Raw genomic sequence first — 20,965 nt, forward strand, 5'->3', positions numbered from 1 at the left:
CCTTTATGAAATGTTAAAGTTTAGATGGACAGCAGCATCTCAAACCACAATGAATGTTCCACCATATGTTTTACCAAAATTAGAGAAGAAACTACTGGTAAAAGTTCACCAGTTAAACTAGTGAAAGCAGAAGGTGACACGAGAGAAAGAATATTTAAGTAGAATCTTATATTTTTTACTCAATATAGACAATCTTCCAGCAAGTTGCTGAAAGTGTGGGATGCTGGTGGCAGCTACCTCTGCTGTACTCAGTTCCTGAGTGAGCTCCTGGATCTTCTGCTGCTGCTGGATCAGGAGCTCCTGAACAGAAGCCAGGGTCTGCTGCAGCTGGGTGACTGAAAAACAAGCAGAACGACAGACAAAAACAAACAAACAAAAAAAAAAACAGGAAGTCAGATTGCATGATGAAACTATTTTAGTGGTACAAAACTGAATGTGTCTTTCTCAGAGATGATGACAGACCCGATGTCGCTCGATCAAAGCCGTCCTCCAAGAATTGTAATCAAAGCTAATACTCGGTAACTTTAGTCGCAGCTTTTTCGGACCGAGGCAATGGGGGCGGAGGGTGGGAAGGAGGGAGGTGGGGGGCCACAAACGATGGAGGTATTAATCTCTAGTGTCTGAACTTAAATCAAATAACAGTCTCTAACCTTCCATTATCCACCCAGACACTGCCTTCTAATGCATCTTAAATCCTCAAACGATCAACAAAGGAAAAAACAAGGCTCTCATTTGGGAGGAGGCTGCCAGACAAAATGTCCCCCCTAATCCTAATAAATATTGTTCTTTTTCCATTGACTTTGAAGATTGAATTAGTTCAAGTGTTGGTGTTAGACGAAGGTGTATGATTTCAAATAACACCGGGCACAGTTTGTTGCCCCCTGCTTCCAGTCACGCGTGTATTACCAAACAATGCATTAAGTTTCCCCGAGCTGATTATATTACAGAAAACCAATAAACATTCATATAAATCATGGGCGTGTAAAGTGTTAAATCAAGCCTAATAGGATTAACATCAACAGATATTGTGGCGGTCCACTGCTGAGGTTGTCAGGCCAATGGTTAAAAGCCTGAGCTGCAGCCGGCTGGACGGGATGTAGAGAAACCTCCTCTCATATTAACCCGGGCCAGGACAAAAGACAAGAGCGCCCGGCTTGGGAGCTGTGTTTCTTTTGAAAAAACACGGTGCAGACAAAATATTTGATCTTTCAAAGACGCTAATATCTTCTAGTGACACCTGTGTTTAAATGGGTGGAGCTGTATCAATAGAGGTGGGGTGGTGAAGCGTTTTGATCTTTTCGAATGCGAGTTGGAGCAGGATCCTTTGGTCGGGACGCAAAGACCACTGTGCAAACAATTTGATTTTTCGTACTCGGTTTGTGATCCAGAGTGTGACTGAGCTTTCTGAAGACGGCAATAAAACTAAAATACCGTGGCTATCCCTGCTTAAAAAGGTGTTACTATGACAGGGTGTGCGCTCGAAACCAAGAGCTGCCCTATTAGTCTTTGATTCCACTTTACCGCAAAACAGCTTATCCAGATGTGCGGGTCACTCTGCCAGCCTCTAATGCTGTGTCTCCTGAATTACCATTGGCACCAGGCTTTTTTTTTTTTTTTTCAGCCACTTCAGCCAAACAGCCCCAACTCTTTTCATGTCTCTCCACAAAGTTGACTCCTTTGTACTGCTCAGACACTTGACAAAAATGCATAACTTCTTATTCCCAGTTATCACAGACACGAAGCCAAGAAGAATAATAAAGTCAATGACTTTGGCCGGGCATGAATCAGAAGGAGGCTGCGATGTGTGTGTGTGTGTGTGTGTGTGTGTGTGTGTGTGTGTATGACAGAGGGTGAATCAGAGACAAGATGATGTGTGAGGCTTGCAGCTGCTGTGAGGAGGCTGCGCATTGTGTATTCAGTAAATTATTCAGTAAATACCTCGATATAATGTACACTACATATGTCCAGGCCTGTCTCTGTCTTTAATGGCCAGCTGGTCACCAATATGGCTCCCACCAACAAAGAGTGCCCAAACAGCCGCACAATTCCATTACAGCCGGGGCGCGCTGAAGTAGTTCCAAGATCCATTCATTAATTGTCTGTGTGAAGTTGTAGGCAAATCATAATGGGAGTCAAGGCCCTTACTCTTGAGCTGGGGCTGGCGAGAGAGACTAATGTAGTCCCCATTCAAAAGGATACATCACCTCATTGCGCCTGGCACTAGAGAAATACATGAACTTTAACAAAAGGGGGTTCAAGCAATTGGCAGCACCGAGGCAGTCGGTCGCTATTACTCAGTGCAGCGAGGAGAGAGGGAGCGAGAGGGAGAGGAAGACAAAGGGAAAGCAGGGGGAGAAAACTCGCAGTGTAATTGCAACCCCTCTCCCCAACTGTTAACTACAACAGTCATTAACTACAATAGCAGCTTGGCTACTGCAGTCATAGCAAATTAGTTCCCCACATTGGCTGAAGAAAAGACCTGGGGTTTTTTTTTTAAGTTTTTTTTTTTCCCACTGGAGTCTCACCTGCTCATTGGAAAAAAAAATTAAAAACAGGATGACTCTCGCTGTGAAATCTTTGCTGACAAACAAAACAGGGTTTGCAAGTTGGCAAATCTCCAAAAAGTGATAAGTAGAGCAAGAATGGGCAGTAAAATAGCCAGGGGAAATGTGTTTGCATAGTTGGGAGAAAATGACCATAAAAGAGCATATATTTTGTTAATCAGATTCAGGGTGGCACGCCTCGCACGCGATCTCACACAATTGCTGCCCTCCACCTACCTAAGCCAGCCAGAAAACAATAGCATGGGTGTGACAGGATGAAATGATAACAGCCATATTTTCATCTACACTACGTGGCTCCGTGACAGGAGCAGCGAACTCAAATTGTTAATTTGCTTTAATTTGGAGATGACGGGAAAGTTAAACAAAGGATTTGAAACTGGCGAGATCCTATTTATGACTCAAGTTTGGCTCCTATTTGTTCCTCTACTGCTAAAAATTCCGATACACACAGGTCTCTTGCTAATTTATATAGTTTTCGTACAGAATCTGTAAAATACAGAGAGTAATTTGGCAACTTGGAGAAGCAAGTGCATCAGTAACACATTTATTTAGGAAGAAGAAACTCTTGAGGTAAAGTTTTTATCTTACTTCTCATCTCATACAACGAAAGGCACACAGCTCATGTACAAATTACTGTGATTTATGAAATTTAAAAGGAATCAATTTGATCTGACTCGTATTTCAAACAAAAAATTAAATCACTGACCTAAATAATGCATGCACTCTCATGAAAGAAACTCAAATGTCACTTTTGAAGAGTTATCTGGCTTAATATCTTTTATTTTGTGCCTTAAATGCTTAGTTTGCCAGTTTGTGGGGTAAAATTATGAAATATTCTGGATGATGATCTCAAAATGAGTAAAACTACAGAACAATTTAAAAAAGTTATAAATAAAATAAATAAAATAGTAAAACAAAAATGCTTGAAAAATAAAATAATGTGAAACCGTAAATGTGTATAAGGTTTGATGTAAACAGGAAACAGTGCGATATTTGATTAACAGACATGTAGCAGGTAGGAACTAAAAAATGTAACATAATCCTTATTTTCAGACATTATTTTAGGGTTTGGATTTGGTTGTTTTGTTTTGTTTTTATTGTATGTGGCATGTCTGAAATTAAAAAAAATTTAAATAAAATGAAACTATTTGTATATATAATATGTTAAAATCCTCCAGGAAGGTTGAGGAGTCTTTAAAAACGCTATATAAATAAAATTTTAACATCATCATGATTACAATTAAAATACAAAAACACCACCGTTTTCCTAAGCATGTTTTTCTGCCACGGCACCTTTTCTTCAGATGGGGTTCGGTACTTTTCGGGTGAAAACAGACTCCGGTTCAACACTACTGTTAACGAGACCAAAGTTTCTCAGAGTGCCTCTCTCATTTACGCCTCCCTGGATTTTTAATTATACTGACGAAGAGCTAGGAAAGCATCTCTCTCCCCGCTTCTCTCGCTCCACGTCTTGACAGCCAGGTTGAGATTCCTCACCTGTCCAACATGGGAGCCGCACCTGTCACCGTGCACTTAATCACACTAGGGCCAGTGCTGAGCCCAGACGCCACACAGTGCCACGCCGCACACACATCCGGCTCGCAAACACACACACGCACACAAAATTAAAATGAACTTTCTGCCCACCTACGGGAAAGAGGGGTGGATGATGATGATGGCGATGGAGCTTTGGATTGGGGGGTGAGGTGCTTGGTGCAGGGAGGAGGAGGTGGGGGGAGACGGATGGAAGGAGGGAGGATGGGGGGTGAGGGGGGATTGAGAGAGGATGGGTGGGTGGATGGTGGGGAGGGGAGAAAGAAAAGTTGTCATTTCCCAACTCCTCATTAATATTCCGAGGTTAAGAGCTTTTCAGCGAAACGTAATTAATTGAGCCCGAGCCTGACAGTAAACAAGCAATTTCAAATTAAAGCGAAATGACAGCGGCGTCATTTGTTAAAAACGTGCGGGGCCCCCCGATTTTGGCGACAGATAAATGAGGGAAAATGTTAAGGAGGGAGAAAGTGATGAAGATATTAATCTTCACCTGTCTGTGTCAGCGTGCCACTCATTGCCGCAATGTTGCTTTCCATCCTCTGCAGATGCTTCTTGTCCTCTCGGCTTCTCATAATGAGGGGAAGGATGTATTTCTGCAATTAAAAGCATGGCACAATATTACACTTCTCTCTGGTGGAAAGGGGGCAGAAAGACGAGGAAAAGACGGACTCATCCAGACTTGGCAGTGTCGGGTCAAAGGCATTGTTTTATTGGACTCGTGCCTCACTGTCTAAACTGCATGATTAGGTGCATGCATTTCTACTGCAAAATGTCAAAGCAACTGATAACAGGTTGATACACACATCTAGTGTTGAAACCATTAGTGGCTTAGAAAATGAATCATTTTTTAGAACCGATTAGTCATTTATTTATCAAGCAGAAATATTAAATATAGCTGTTTTTCTAAATCATTTACCACTGTAAATAAATTTCCTATTATAGACTAACCAATTAAACAAATCCAGAAAAATAAATAAATCTGACAAATCTTTTGTAAGTAACTGTTAGCTGTAACCCTAAAAACATACAGTACTTCCTGCAATATAAATGAATCAAACCCATGTAAGGACAGGAAAAGCGAGAGACAGGCCCACAGGGAAAGACATGGTGGTGAACACTGAAAATAGTCTTCCCCAACCAAAAACAATGTCATGTTGTTTGTCATCTCTCTGCCACCGAATAAACAGAACTCCACCAAATGATATGCACGTCTGACAGCCAAATGAGGGTGTTTGTTATCCAGTGTTACACAGCTCCTGAGTATCTCATTCAGTCCCTTTACATATGTGTGTGGAGTCAAGTTCGCCAAATAAAATCAATGTCCGTGCGTCCCTGAAGGGGCCCAATGAACTGTTTTTATCATCATAATTTTGCTTTTTTTGCTTGTTTTTTTCCCCGTTAAGGCTGAGTAAATTAATCTCTCGCTGCCAGTTTCTAGCTCTCTGCCAGGTTTTCTCTCCAGCTCAGGTGGCAAGCAGCCACACCAGCGCAAGTAATAAACACTTTTTAGAGAAAAAGATTAAATGGGTGTCAACACGTGGTAATTAATAAGTGGGTTGCTGGGAGTGTGGTGTTTACAAGGTGCACCATAACATAAATAAAGTATGGGCAGAAGCTTGGACATATGGTGCGACTGGCGCTACGCTCTGGTGACATGACAGCAACCTGTGCCGTCCCACCAGGGAATCCCACCTCCCAGGTGACTGGTGGCTGGCAAACCCTGCTGCATGGTGGAAACGGTGGACTGGTGCAGAGTGTGTTTTCATCTGCAGAGTTAGGTACTAGAGACAGAAGGCCCTGAACGCTCATGTGCAGCGTTATGAAAGGCTCTGTAAAGAAAAATGAAATGATAGGACATAACAGGATCTAAAGAGAAGCGGGTTTGTCTGACAGGGTCAGGAAGGCATATGTACGTACATCGTATGTGCTCCCTTCCTCGCTCTTATACACACAAACGAGAACGGCCTGTCATCTAGGCCAAGAGCTACTGCTGGAGCTCCTGTCCTCCTCTAAAACGAGAGTAATGGCTTCCACATGCCACTCAGACTACTACTAACAACCACTATGGGATTAATGTCACCGGGGACAAGGGGCCTCATGAGCTCATGTTCAAGGGCTGCTAAGCCCGATAAAAACCAGGGTGATTATTTTTAGTCTGCAGGATGTCAAAAAAATGGTTGTGTGCTGTGTTAGCAAATTTATTTTTTAAAGGAAAAAAAATATCTGTTGGAGAGGGGAAGTTAAAACGAAGGGGTTCAAATGAGATCATGCTTTGACGTAAAGCGGGGTAGCTTTAATAACAAGACCAGAGTGATGTTACATATTGCCGAGGCGCCTTCTATTCTAGCACTGTAATTCATCATAAACCGATGCCTACCAGTGTCAGCGTTATGTATAGGAGAGGCAGTACTGACGGATCTTAGGATGCTGTATATAATATGTATAACAAACATTCCCTGGTAAAATAAAGTCAATGAGGAAACGCAGTCACAAAGGTGTGGTGTAACTTGCCTTGTAAAGCTGATGACAGCCAAACGCGATGCCCACCATGATGATGGTGAGGGCACCGTAGTCTCTCCATCTGTATCCTGCTGGACCTGGATGAAGCAGAAGGAATGGAGTGAAACACTGATCTTTGGAAACTATAAATCAGTATACATTATCTCACTGTGAAATTGTAGCATGTACTAATAATGTGAATTTCATTGTGATGGATCACGCAATACATGCAGGTTTCACAAGCAAGTGTCAGCTAATTGATTTTCACACTGTATAGAAATGAAATCAGAAGCCAATGGGTGTGTGGAAAATTAGAAAAACAAACCCCCAACAACATTATTTTGCACCATGATTAGTTGAGATGTTAAGTATACAATTTGTACTCAGAAAAAAAACTTTGATTAAACCTCTAAATACTCCTCTGTGTATCAAAGTTACATATTTTGAAGATTTTTCCATAAAAATAAACCTTCATGCCTTAAAGTGGCCCGGATTGAAGTTAACACCACTGCTTTCTTCTATGAAGTCCGTGCATCTATCTCCACCTACCCCTCACTGTAGCTCCTGCACATCAGCTCACTATGTTTAAAACACTGTAAAACTATTCTGCAATACACAAACTTGTAATATTAGCAGCCACACATGTTCGAACCAGAAAATGAATAGAACAATAATGATATGGAAAGTCCCATCCTGCAAGTTGATAGAACTGGTTCTTTATGCTTGTTTACACATGAAACTGTATGATACACTGTAGTTTCAAGGTGGAAATGCTCAGCCATGGCTTTTTTTTTCTCATATGACTTTGTGTGTAAAAAACACCATATAAATATATATCTATATCTATATCTATATCTATCTATATATATCTATATATATATATATATATATATATATATATATATATATATATATATATATATATAACCAAAGTTTTATTAAAAAAATAGTTTTTCATCATCAGAAGTTTTTTAAGAAAAGGAATTGTACAGTGTTTTCAGAAATGTACTTTTATATTTAAGTCTACACAACAAACAACACTCCCCATTCTGCTCTTGCATAAAGGACACAATTGTCTTCCACTGCTATTTTTTGGGAGTGGGCCCACTACAGTGTTTGTATATAAACCTAAAATGAACAGAAAGGTAAGAGACGGTGTACTTGTGCGTTTCGAAGTTGGCTGTTGTGCTGAGTGACAGCTAATGTGAAAGTGTGTCATTGTGCAAGCTGTCATCTGGGCAGGCCAACTGTCTGTCAAGGTGGAAATTCCCCACTTTAGAGAGGCATTCAACTGAAAATGTCACTAAACAACAAACAGGTCTGGAGGAAATATGTGAGTTTTTTTCTTTTATTTACTCTAGTGGGGCCAAAATGAAAAGGAAATTATTAAGAGGCTAGGCCACTAAAGCACACCACTGATATTCTATTACAGGTCTGATTTCACCTAATGGGTTGTGTGGTACATGTTTACTGGCTTGAAGTAAGCAAACCAGATTGATCTTGAGCCTTAGCACTTGTGTGATTTTACATGCAAATAAAATGAGACACCCACAGTCATACTGGACTATATGGTACATTTTCAAGGTGAATGCCATTTTATTCTCCTTACTCAAGGGCAAGTTTCATTGCTGCTGCAGCATTCAGCAATGAACCTGTAACCTTTCCTATCGAAAATTTTGAATCATTCTCCAACATCCATATGGTAACCACATAAATTTGGGTCTTCATCAACATTATAGCTGCGATAGACTGTCACCTATCCCAGAATACCATGCATCTGAAAGGCCTGGGAGTCCTTGGGATAGGTGGTTGACCCTGAACAAGCCTCACTGCATCACCAGGGGTCTTCACTTGCTCTTTCCCCCTCCTTTTGGACCTCCATTCTTCCTCTGTCTCTCCCTTTTTCTATACCATTTTCCACTCTGCCATCTTCCTTTTTTTATTTGGTCACTTAAGCCGTGGAACTGTGGTCTCCATCCCCCGTTTTTCCAATCTCCTCTCAAATTTATTGGGTTCAGTGGAGGCCTTCCTGTCCTTCTACCGTGTGGAAATAGAGATCAGAGTATCCATTACTTCGACAGAGATGGATGCGGGTCCCTGTGCACCGTCCCCATAAGAAGGACATCAAAGGGAGGTAGCCCCCTCTTTTCGGCATGACCCCCCATACAAGACTCCCCGCTCTCACCTCATTATGCAGCTCTCTTATAGCCGTTTTGATATAAAACCCCCCACTATGGACAGAGAGCTGTGAGTCTCCCTAACTACATGGCCATCCCATCAACATCACTTTCATTACAAAACATGAGATGCCGGGGGAGTCAAGGACAGTGTGGTAATAAATGAGGGTGGAATACATCTGGAATCATTGTCATATGGGTTAAGCATTACGCGGACTTCATTCTGCATTGGTAAATCAGTGGACAGCATTCATAACCTCCTGAGGTAATAAAGATACAGGTTGCGGTGTGGGGTCTTGCCAGGGTGGAACCCCTTGAAACAGGATGGCAAGACACTTCATAAGCTTGAGCTGTGCAATGTCATATTCCCAGTGTCTGAATTCACAATCAAGGTGTATACTGCATGGTATACATCACTGTGATATTTACTAAGATTCAGGCGTTTGTTAAGCTACAGATAATCCGATTTAGTGGGTTTAGATTAATAAAAGAGCAAGAAGGAAGATCTCTAAGAGCAAACCTGCGTTGGATGCAGATCTAACTTTTAAATTAGACTCAACTACAAACTCTTTGGGAAGTGAGACAGCGCACATAAATATTAATATAATGCATATGCACAGGTGTCAAAGGCGAGAAAAGGATGTATGTACTTACTGAGCGGTGCAGGAGCTAGCTGAGTGGCATGGAGTGGATGTGGGGGCCCCACAGGGCTCAGAGGCAAGACTTCTTCTGTGCTGCCAGAGCGCTGGATGGCCAACTCTACCTCTTCATCTGTCAGTCCTGGAATCGAGACACACACACCTTTTAGACATGGGGAGGATGTGCAGCGACTGCGCGTTAATGGGAAAATCCAAATGGCTCCTTGGCTATCATAATGTACACTTAAATACTTCCCAAGCTCCCCACAAATCTTTTAAGTACAATTTAGAGAAAGTATGTCAAATCTCATTCAATTTTACCAGCCCTCTTCTTAAAAATGCATTTTCATTTCATAATTCAGAAATTCCACCGAGACTTTCTGTTTCAGGGACATCCATCAACGGAGGATAGTGCAGGAAGGTTCACACAATGAAATTCGAAACTCTGCTAGCCTATTAACTGCCACCAAAGGCAAAGAAAATAAGAGTCTGTCCACTTCTCCAGTTATATTTCCCACGTGGAGATTTCATACACCCCAGACAGCGAAAATGCATTATTTTAATTTCTTCATTGTAATGTAAATGTATTACATAATTTTGCAAATGCCAATATAATTTAATCTTCAGATCTTTTTAATGATTTTAGTGATGATTAAATTGCAAAGGGCTCCCTGATGGAGAATCAGAGGGGAGGAGAAAAAAATCTAATATGAACATCTCCTTTTGTGGCAAGAAAGGATTTTATTTCAGGCGCCATATGCTGCCACTGCTGTGGGTCTTTAATGAGCATCTTTGCCTAAACAAAGGAAAATGATTACAACTTCTGATGAACTACATTAAAAAACCAACATTAACCCATTTGTAGCAAAACAATTAGGAGCAAGCTGCAGACACAAAAACAAAACTGGAACATAGTTCAGCTCTAAGATATAGATAAGCACAGTTTACATTATAATGCTTTAATGTTTACCATTGGTTTCTTGGGTATTTTTCTTTTATTTAATGACAGAAAATCCCTTTCGTAAGCGTCTTTTATTTGAACTATTCTCTCATGGTTTAGAGAATTTACACATGCTCAGGATAAAGCTTACTCCATCCTTTGAGAGACATTGAGAAGTTGGAAAGACGTAATATTTTGAGAGATGACTCGAAGTTTTCATTAATAGTAGCTGCACAGAGCCGGATCGTAATATTTCTGGTGCTGACCTCCAGAGCGGCCTTTAAAAGACAAGCCCAAAGTAACACCCATGTGGATTGTAACTAATATGAAGTGAGTGAGACAGTAATTTAAAATTCTTAAGGTGGATATAACAAAAATATTTTAATCAAACGATTGGTCATCCGTTTAAGTGGCTTGATAGTGGGTAAAATCAGAATAGCAGGTTGAACCTTAACCAGAAATCACACTTTGATTTATCCGTGTCTCAGTAGTCCAAAAGCATAGACAGATTCTTTGAAAATCTACCACATGGCTTATGCCAAGAGAAGGTCCCTCCAGTCACCTATTTAAATGCTCTGAGGAATGGCCATGAAAATTGTTGAATAATTGAAGGCAAATATTGGCCAGCCTGTAGTCTACAGCAGGTCCTGAGTGCCAGGAAGTGGTGAGCGCCATGTGCTGAGTTTGTGCAGTCAGACTACACTGTCAAATAAGCAATAATGTGTCCCTGGACTCCTGATTCATCTGACCACAGCAGACTACATGGTGACAGACTATTGAGTGAGACGTGCAACGATCTCAGTTTCACCAAATAACAGGAGAAATAATACAAAAAAATCCTTTCACCTTGAAATGTGAAGTATCTACATTTAGTCTGCAATTGAGACTAATGTATGTACATCTTAATAGCTGCTCTCATCTTTGATGTTGTTTATGCAGCAAATGAAAGGTTTCTGACAAACATCAAAATAAAATACATGGAAATTCCTAAAGCTGTTTTCTAGTCAAATTACAGCTTGCTAAGTTGTATTGTAGGCTCTGATCTGTTTATTGTTGAGGGGAAGACAACAGCAAATGAAAGAGCCCTTAGATCCAAAAGAAAAAGGAACAAGGTGAAAGTGAGTTTTACATATAAAAGGAAAAGACAAAAAAGGGATTGTGAAATTTATTATGGGTTCCAAAACCTGTGGAATGACCCCTGGACCCCCATTTCAGATCGACCTGTGGGGAGATGAATTTTTTAAGACATAAATTACACCTAATGACGACACCATAAAAAAGAACAATAATGGAAAGCTATTCTGTATTTCATTATACTGTATTATTTGGTGCACCTGATACACGCAGTGCCTGTTTATGAGTCACCGTATTAGCAGATGCTCTGCCAAAGCATTTGCTTTGACCTTGCCATTCTCATTGGGGCATGAAATTACGGTGCTGGCACCTCGATATTACAGCTATAAATACTGTAAACTGCATATCTGGGCTACGTTTTCTATTGTCTTTCAACATAAACCTGATCGGTATTTATTTAAAGGAAAACCCATTGCTCGTCAGGTTATTTACAGCTCTATTTTCAGTGGCTCATATTCTCTGGGCATTTTTTTAAGGGCAAAGAGGCAGCAAGGCTCTTACATTAAATCTATTTCTCCAATTTTGGCACTTCTGGACTTTATGGGTCAAGACCTAGCTCGGACAGCCAATTATAAAAATTGCTTACTAAAATATTTTGGGTGGTAAAAGGCGAATGGCTTTTTCGTTGTCCTCCAAGGCCTGAATTATGAAGTTGCCCTTGAGTGAAAATTACTTACATTTTGAATATCGTATTTAGAAAAAAATGCATGGCAGGGGTCATAAATAGATGGAGGTCAATGGGTTATTAAGAAAAAGTTCAACCTGTTTCTCATGCCGTAGTGGCAAGGGAGATTCTACATGTCATTTTGTTCCGTTCAACTGCTTGAAAATGGCATGCCCTAAATAATGACCACTCTCATAGAGTATTCATTTATGTATTAAAAAGGGGGACTCTGTTCTCATTTCCCTGCTTTATTGCCTTGTACTGATGACAAAGTAGGCAAGGCCTAGGCTAGGTGGCGCCGTGGAGTAATTTATAACCACATCAATCCCTTTACCTTCTATGCAGGCCTTGGTCATTGTCATTTTTGTCCGAGAGGTGAGTCACATAACCCCACTTACAAACAGCATCCTATTAATATCTGGGATGATGAACCTTACCCTTACCTTCATACCAGGTATGGTAATACACCAAAAGCCTACCTGTGTTCCCCGTGACCCTCGATCACTGGCCCTCTACTCAGGGTGAAATCTATTAGCATTATTTATTCAACTCAATAACAACTGGGACGGCATAAAAAATAAATAAGTCAAGCCATCATTTATGTGTCACTGACAGAAGATGTACTGTGCCTGTTTCACATGCAGAATTTACCAACAACGTATGTGTTCCCAAACATACTGCGTTCAGTTGGGTAGTCTAGGAGCGGCTAAGTGATGTCAACTTTGGGCTATGGTCAAAGTGACACGCCGAAAGCTGGAAAATCTTGTTGACTTAGTCCTGAGAATTATAGATTTTTTGGTAATTATGTGTGTAACTGCTAATTGTCTAGGCTAAATGGCGCTGCCAAAATGGGGCCCAATGCGCTTTAGTTGTTACATCTGTTAATTGTAGAAGACATAGACGGCACAATTCACTAGATGGGACTGTCGCACATTATATTTCACTCAAACACAATAAAATTTACTTGATCCTGGCAAGGAACAAGTCAAGCAAAATTGCTTCAAGATTGCTAGATGACAGTTTAAAATGCAATTCATGTCCCCACTCCTCTGTGAAAGAAAGGGGGAAAAAACATCTCTGGGTTTTAAATCTTGATTTATATTACATCACAGTGACAAAGTTTCAATATTTCAGCCAGTTTATTCAACTTCAAGGACTCAAGAAGGGCAGCTCAGAATATTGGACTGCATAATTGCCAATTCATACCCTGAAATTGACTGTTGAAGGAAAACAGAAAATTATATTTTTCAATGAATATTGAAATAAACCACACTATTAGGATCTCTTTGGAAAAAAGGAGATGTAACCAGAGAGGCATCCTTCAGTGCAGATTAGGGCACAAATGCGCAGGGAAATAATATGCACGACTGAGATTATTGTGTAAAGATTCTGCAACATGCAATCAAAGTGGGCCCTATTTTCCCCTTCATCAGCTGTCCAGCATAAGTACTGGCAGCAAGAGGAATCCAATTTAAATTCCACTCTACCGGGAGATGGTATTGTTTCATTTTATGTGTGCTTTGACATTTCTGGCTGTTAATATAGAGTAAAATCCAAAAGTATTTACATAAATATGACATTAAACTGTATTAGAAATTAAGACTGACACATTTGCTGTGGCGGCTGTGGGAGGAGGAGGATGATGGAGTTTCTGTGTCAAAATGTTGAAAGGACAATACACGCTGGGTACAGAAACAGGGAAAGTCGGAGTATCGGCCTGTTGCTGTCTGCGAGAAGGAAGCAAGCATTCACGGTCATCCAATTACTAATCTGATTCAAATTATGAGCATTTTACAACTCTGGAACTGTTGTAAACATAAAGAAACTCAGACTACATGCACTTTTGAGGACATGAACCAGCACCAAAATGCTTCATATTTTACTTATTTTATCTAACTCATCATGAAGGCCAAAGGTTCAGTCCTCTCAGTGATATTGTATAATGTTATAAACTCGACTTTTTAAATTCTCTAGTTAAGAAGAGCCTTTTCCTGACACAATTACTCGTAACATGAAGAAACATTGCTCTAAGCTCAGACTAACGTGACACGAGGCGAAGTGAAATCAAAAAAACACAACTGATCTAATGAAAGGAAGGTGAAGTATGAATTATAAATACTTCCAGGTTTGCTGCTGTGTGACTGCACAAAATAAGTCAGGAGTTATCCTAAGAATGCTGCAGAGTGCTACTCTAACATACTTTGCGCTTAGTGTTTCATTGCTCATATCACCCCTCTCTCTCTCCCTAAGATCAATGTCCTCATGCAAATCGAGAGTTCTTGTTTAGATCTACAATGGAACCGATTTTCCAAAATAAATCTGCATTAAAGCGTCATACATATTTCATAGACTTGAAGTGCAGTAAGAGCAAACCATTTTGGATAGTGAAGCTCCGTGGAGTTTGCAGCGAAGCTGAAAGGAAGAAGAACACAGGGGGCGGCAGCATGACATCATTTGGTAAGCAAAGGCCTCAATACATTTAAAATAACCAACAGCAGCTTGTCTTAGTTGTCAATAATGAGACAAAAAAGACAAAAAGAAATTTCAAAAGATATCAAGAATCATTAGAGCCATATGAGACGTGTGTAGTAGCAGCCGGCAACCATGGATTTGGTTTCAGGTTACCTGTCCCAGTCACAGAGCTTTTAGGATCACTTTTCACTGTTTGGCTACCCTAATGCTGGAGGCAAAGTCCCTCAGCACTGTGGAGTTACAGTCCCCGAAGCACTAAACTGTCTTGCAACGAATTGAAATAAAAATACTCCGCAAAAGACTATCTGAGGCAAAGCTGCACACTCTTTCTGAACATACTGACTGTAAGAAATACATGGCATGCCACTGCACAGTCCCACCACCGCATTATATTGAACTGACTTAAATGAGTTCAGAGTAATAAAGCTTTTTGCAAGTTTTATTGCACAAACAATATTCTGCCACGTGTTAGAAATATCTCAATGAATCTCAAAGAAAGTGAAGAGCCAGCAAACGTTTCGAGCTTCCCTGCTTAGAAAACCCTCCCTGTCGTGCCTCAAATTTACGATAACAGTTAAATTAAGTAAAAGGGTTAAAATGCTGGAAGGCAATATTGATAATTCCATTGAAAATGCAGAGGGAGTTTGTCAATATTAATTTTCCTGAACCCAAAGGAGCATCCCAACTGGTGTGTCATTTATTCACAGGACCTGAATCATGTTGTCTGAAGCTAAATCGACCCCTATTAGACCCCCCAGGGCACAGAGCCATGGCCACAACCTCTGACCCTTATGGACTAATCTCACCAGAAAAACAACAACAAAAGCAAACTAAAACTGTATCTGTATGTCTGGGCAACCACATATGAATTGTAACTGTAATGGTATTTTCCAACAAATATATATATTTTTAAATGCTTTCAGACTTGCATGAATCAAACAAATTAAAAAATCTCTCACCTTTTTTCTTCAAGAAGGCTTTTCTGGTGGCCAACGGACTCTGACGTACTTTTGGGTTCTGTAGAAATTTTACAGCTGTGGTAATCTAGAAAAAGAGAAATGTGATTTAATTCCTCATAATTATATACTATGAGAACACATGAGTTCAGCAGGAAACTGGTGCAGGAAGCAGTACAAACAACAGTCTAGACCTTCCTTAAGAAAAAGATTCATAATAAATCCAACCAAAAAAAAAAAAAAACACAAAATCCTTAAAAGGATTCCATTTGATAATTGCTTTTATACCTCCCACACCCAGCAGTGAGGAAAAAGACCACCTGACCACTTTCCGGCTAAATGTGGGGAATGACCAAATCAGCAGTTATAAAATTAGCCCATCAAGAGTGCTGGACAAATGGAGTATGGAGCTTAATTTGCTATTACCCTCTTAAAGACAAACTTCCATTCTTAAGTGCGCAGTGGAAGAAAATCTATACTTAATGCAGAGGTGATCATTTGTATCTAATAACTTGAGAATCCTAGGCTGAAAACTTCTGTAATTCTTCCAGTTAAAAACCTGCCATGATCAAATCACCCAGCCTGAATGTTGTAATGACTTCAAACGTTAATGCACTAGAACGTTAAATAGCATCAGAACATCAGTAGTTTTAAGTGCACTGCGTTCATCGATTCTATTATGTTTTCCTTCGAGATGCACCTTAATTTTCCACCCCAGTATGCATTTCCAAGAATTGGAGGGAGAAAAAAATCTTCCTCAAATGGCATTAAAACATAAATTTGAAGTGGGCGCCATGAAGTGGCGCCTCCTAAAATAGATAAATATGAAAGAACACAGAGAAAGGGGAAACACACTGGAGGGGAGGTTTCGATGACTTATTATCGCACCTGTGGTCCCCGTGATTCAATTGTAAAAGTCATCCCTCTAATAGGTTGAAAGGTTTTGATTACTCTTCTTTTCTCTTAGTGTTGAAAGATACAAAGTGATTGAGCGCCCTGCCAGTGGTAATTCATTTTGGGTAATGCATTGCATATACTATGAACCTGTTCCAATTCAAAAGAATTGCAGTTTAAACTTGTCCAAGAGGGAGGAGTGGCAGAGAAGCTGTTTAAAAAGCTGGATTTCAGTGACAAACACACAGTACAGTGGAGAATTATGACACAGGCATATTTATGAAGGTTAGGATATTGCATTCAGCTTTTCTTTTCTAACTATGAATACATATAAAAGAACACAGATGTGCTGCAGAAGTCCATTATAGTGTAAATCATCTGTAGTGTTTCTGCAGTAATAAAATTTCAATAGTGAATTTTTTATCAAAACGTGCCAGATTCATCCCATGAGATGCTGCCACAATTTATTTAGACACTAATCTACCATTTCAGCGGGACACAACCGTGACCTTGATGTACACAAGGGTTACGCAAGAGGTATGGAATTTCCTGGATCTCTATATGCTGAGGGCTTATTAAAGTCAGTCACCCGGAACCTTCATTGCGACAACCAGATTAAACCATTTGCATGGTGAACCCCCAACTGATGTTCTGGGCCAAAAGATACAGTCAAAACACAGAGAAAATATCCCTTTGATAACAAGACAAAATCATTCTGCTCTTGGCAAAGCTCTCACTGTACAAGTAAGTGAGCCAAATAAACAACTTGTGGTAAAGGCAGAAACCAGAGATGATAAACACACTAAAATCTAATATTCTAATATTTATCCCAGCAAACAACAAGGTGATGCAGGCCCTGTCAGAGGTAATGACCTAATAGAGGAGGAATTTGCTGAATGAGCAGTCCTTGTTTACATTCCCTTAAAATTTCAGTAGCACAATATTGACAAGAAAATTGTATCAATGTTAACAGGCATAAGTATGACATGTTAGTAAGGACCGCAGCCAGCTCAGCGGCAAACTAATGAGGCAAATGTCCATTTGGTTAAAACTCTAGTGGTGGATCTTCAGGGAGAGGAAAAGTGCACTTCTTAGCAGATGACATAGATGCTTTGCGCAAGTTCCATCCAGACATCTCAATCAATTATAACCACATTGCACAGATTTCAGTCTTGTTATTGACTTATGGATCACCTCAGTTATAGTGTTGGGTAGCACACAACTGGGCTTTTAGGGGGGTAAGATGGATAACAGTACAAGGCAAATTTGGGGTGGCAGCATAAATAACTGAAATAAAAATCAGGTACATTTCCTTCCTTGCACAAAACTTGTGAATCATTTTTGGTTTCAACAATAATTAGGCTCTTTTGTCAAGCTTCTTGTAAAGCTTTGACTGCTAATGCACCAAAGTGCTCCATGTTAAGAGCAATAATCTTTGCAAACCAGATAACCAATAAAGCATCAGGTAAAGCTGAAAAAGAGGTGAAAACTCAATCATAGGAAGAGATAACATTAACCAACACACTTAAAGAGAGTAAACTTGATGAACGGACAAGATTACAGAAATGTTATTGAGTTTGAATTGGACAAGACTTTGCACTGCACTTGTCAGAAAATTACAATTGTGATACCTCGAATTGTGAGAAATGAGGCTGAAATTCAATTACGTTCGAACCACATGGACAGACGCCTGAGGGAATCCATGTAACCAGTTGTATATTTTTGCTTCCACTAGTAACAGCACTTAACTATTACATACCATAAGATCTATAGATATTTTGCAGATGTGCATTGTGGGGATTCAGCGGCAGGACGTGTGAGCAGAAGTGTGAAAAACGCAATGCATTGCATGTCTGGCATTTGTTTATTTTGGCTGGTTTCTGTATTCAAATTTAGTTTCAGTTTTTGAAGCAGGCAAAAGCTGAATCTACAACCAATGAAAAAGTTGTCTCAAAAGAGAAAGAGTTCAAGAGTGTTTTTATTCTAAACTATTCAGGCCAACTCCGAACACCATTTATCAAGCAGTTACTCGGAAATTAAAATACTAAAAGCTTAAAAATATGCTGTTTTAAATGCAACTATATTTTCTTCAAGGTTTACTGCAGTTTGCTACTCTCTGAGTCACTTCTGAATAAACGTATTGACAGTTTGATAAAGACAGTGTATGTCTTACCAGACCAAGATATATCAAAACTTAATTTTCCATCAAAAATCTCCCATTATCACAAACTAAAACGTTGCATAAAAAGACTTTTCATAATTAAAATTTCACATTTACTTCTCAGTTTAGTTTCTACATTGCAATGCACTTATCAACTTTCTACTCCTCGTCATTCGCAAAAATATGAACACATTCTGACTGAAGAGATTTGGAGGCCATGATGGACCTAGAAGTTGGATGGGGGATGCAATGGAGGGGCTAAAAGGGAAATCATTAGCAAGTATAGGATTCGGTCTCAGTGTGAATCAATTCATTCCAAATTGCCCTGGCCTGTACATTTGTGGAGAAGTGCCCCTGATATAATAACAGACTGATAGACATGAGCAAAAATTGCGTTAGGCTAGTCTCAAATTTCCCCCCCAAACACACGTTTGGAGGACCAAAAGCAAGAGAAAGTGAGAGACGGCGAAAAATGAAGCTCCATATTAATTTGGTGCTTTCATGGATGATTTGCTATCAGGGGCAGCTGTCTTAAATGACTTAACCCAATACCTTTCTGATATGAGAGCCCTGCCAGAAAGGAATTAAGTTTTAATGCAATTATTGTATTTCCTTTAGTCGCCTGACTGCTTGATGTGGCCAACAGTGCTTTTTAATCTTTTTAAAAGAGCAGCTTTAAATGCCCTTCTAATTGTGACATCTTTCCCGCCTTAATGTGACCTTTAGTGGAGGAAGCAAGGCCTCGTGGGAGCAGCTATAGGGAATTATTGACCCTGAGAGACATCAGGAAGTGAGGTGCAGACCCGACCATTTAGCTAACATCCGCACTTGTTCAGACACTGCAGGAGCTTCAAGGGCCCTGCAGGACGAGAACCATTCTAACAATGAGTGTACAAAAGAACCTTTTGTCTTTTGTTTCTTGTCTTTATTATTGTGTAGTGCTTTTCAGAGAAGTTACAGTATGGGAAAAACAGATGAACAGCCATTACCAAACCTTCAGCATCAGTCAAATCTGATAAAAGATCGTGTGTGAAACGCCGATTCTTCCTTCTAGGAAACTAGTTGAGACCTATTTTTACATCTGATACAACAATGCAATAAGTACAAGGGTGAATGCAGTTGGTGTTCTGTGCATAATACTATGTGAATGTGGTCAATCTTTATTGAATGATCCTAACTTTTGAAATTTAAAGGTCATAGTCAACATTTCAGTAGACGAAAAAGGGTCATGGAAAACTTCATTGACATTTGCCGTGCAAAGGTTTAAAAATAACATACAGTGCTGTATCAGTGTCAGCGCTAGAGCCACAGGCAAGGCTACAATCATGACATCAAAAGCGCATTATGCAATTTTAGTAAAGGCGGGGGGTGGGGACGTTGGTGGACGGAAATCAAGCTTTTTTCAAGACCACTGCATGTACAGACCAAACTTTCCATTCAGCAGCATTTCCCTATCAGAGTTCAGTCATCGCAAATATGGAAAAGTTGAATGAGTTTAACGGTGAGAAAAACTGAGGGCAAAAGTACTTTTAAATCGGTGAGAACACAGAGTAATAACTGTGCAGCAGAAAGACAAATGCATGTAATAAAGCAGCTTTTGAGAAAAAAAAAAGTTGCCCTGTTCTTTTGAGAGCATTTTTTTTTTTTTTTTTTTTACAATACTGTAAAATTACAGTCAAAAGTGTATTTTATGGTCCAGCTTGCTGAGTATGTGTGAGGATGCTGTGTGATTGCATTACTTCCTTTATATTCTGAATTTAACTTATTACATGTTGACAAAAAAAAACAGGCTCAAATTGGGTGTTTTACTAGTTTAAAAAAAAAAATCAACGTCTTTTATGAACTGGATATGCAGGATAAAGAAACCTGTGGAAACAGTGGCTCATGCAAACAACAAGTGTTTTAAAGATAACATGAGGCAGCAACAAAGCAATGCATTTCTTTTATTCTAGAGAGATCTAAACTTGAAGACAAACATGTGGCACCGAGCCAATTCAAAACTAGCTTGAGAGATTCGGTATAAAGCCGAGTCTGACATTTCTTAATGTGCAACTGTCAGTGCTGCTGCCTGGGGTTGCCCTTGCTAAACTAGCGAGACAGATGACTGTTTAGATAAGGACATCCCCAGTGGGGCCCTGAGAGCCCCGAGAGCCCCGATGACTGAAGAGGAGCGACTCTGTCAGTGACACCTCACTTTCACCCACTTTGAGCAAAAATACTTATATAGCCCACACATTCCTTTTAATTCAGGTAAAAGGGCCAAACCATGAGTCTGGAGCTGCTCTGAGAGATGAGGGTCATCAGAGATTAAC

At 39.9% G+C, this 20,965-nt stretch overlaps 1 protein-coding gene across 3 annotated transcripts in view; it reads right to left on the minus strand.

The window, feature by feature from the left end:
- The window catches only part of pex14 (peroxisomal biogenesis factor 14), a 72,051-nt gene that overhangs the window by 36,012 nt on the left and 15,074 nt on the right, over positions 1-20,965 (minus strand). For all 3 annotated transcript variants that reach the window (XR_008602510.1, XM_055012804.1, XM_023277291.3), the window contains exons 3-7: positions 15,602-15,686; positions 9,449-9,574; positions 6,630-6,715; positions 4,609-4,711; positions 238-335 (exon numbers count right to left, since the gene is read on the minus strand). Coding sequence is in view for 2 of the 3 variants with exons in the window: in XM_055012804.1 (XP_054868779.1) it covers positions 238-335; positions 4,609-4,711; positions 6,630-6,715; positions 9,449-9,574; positions 15,602-15,686 (498 nt within the window). In the remaining variant the exon portion in view is untranslated. The remainder of the gene's footprint in view (positions 1-237; positions 336-4,608; positions 4,712-6,629; positions 6,716-9,448; positions 9,575-15,601; positions 15,687-20,965) is intronic.

This window comes from Amphiprion ocellaris, chromosome 8 (assembly GCF_022539595.1).
Source record: "Amphiprion ocellaris isolate individual 3 ecotype Okinawa chromosome 8, ASM2253959v1, whole genome shotgun sequence".
NCBI classification, from domain to species: domain Eukaryota; kingdom Metazoa; phylum Chordata; class Actinopteri; family Pomacentridae; genus Amphiprion; species Amphiprion ocellaris.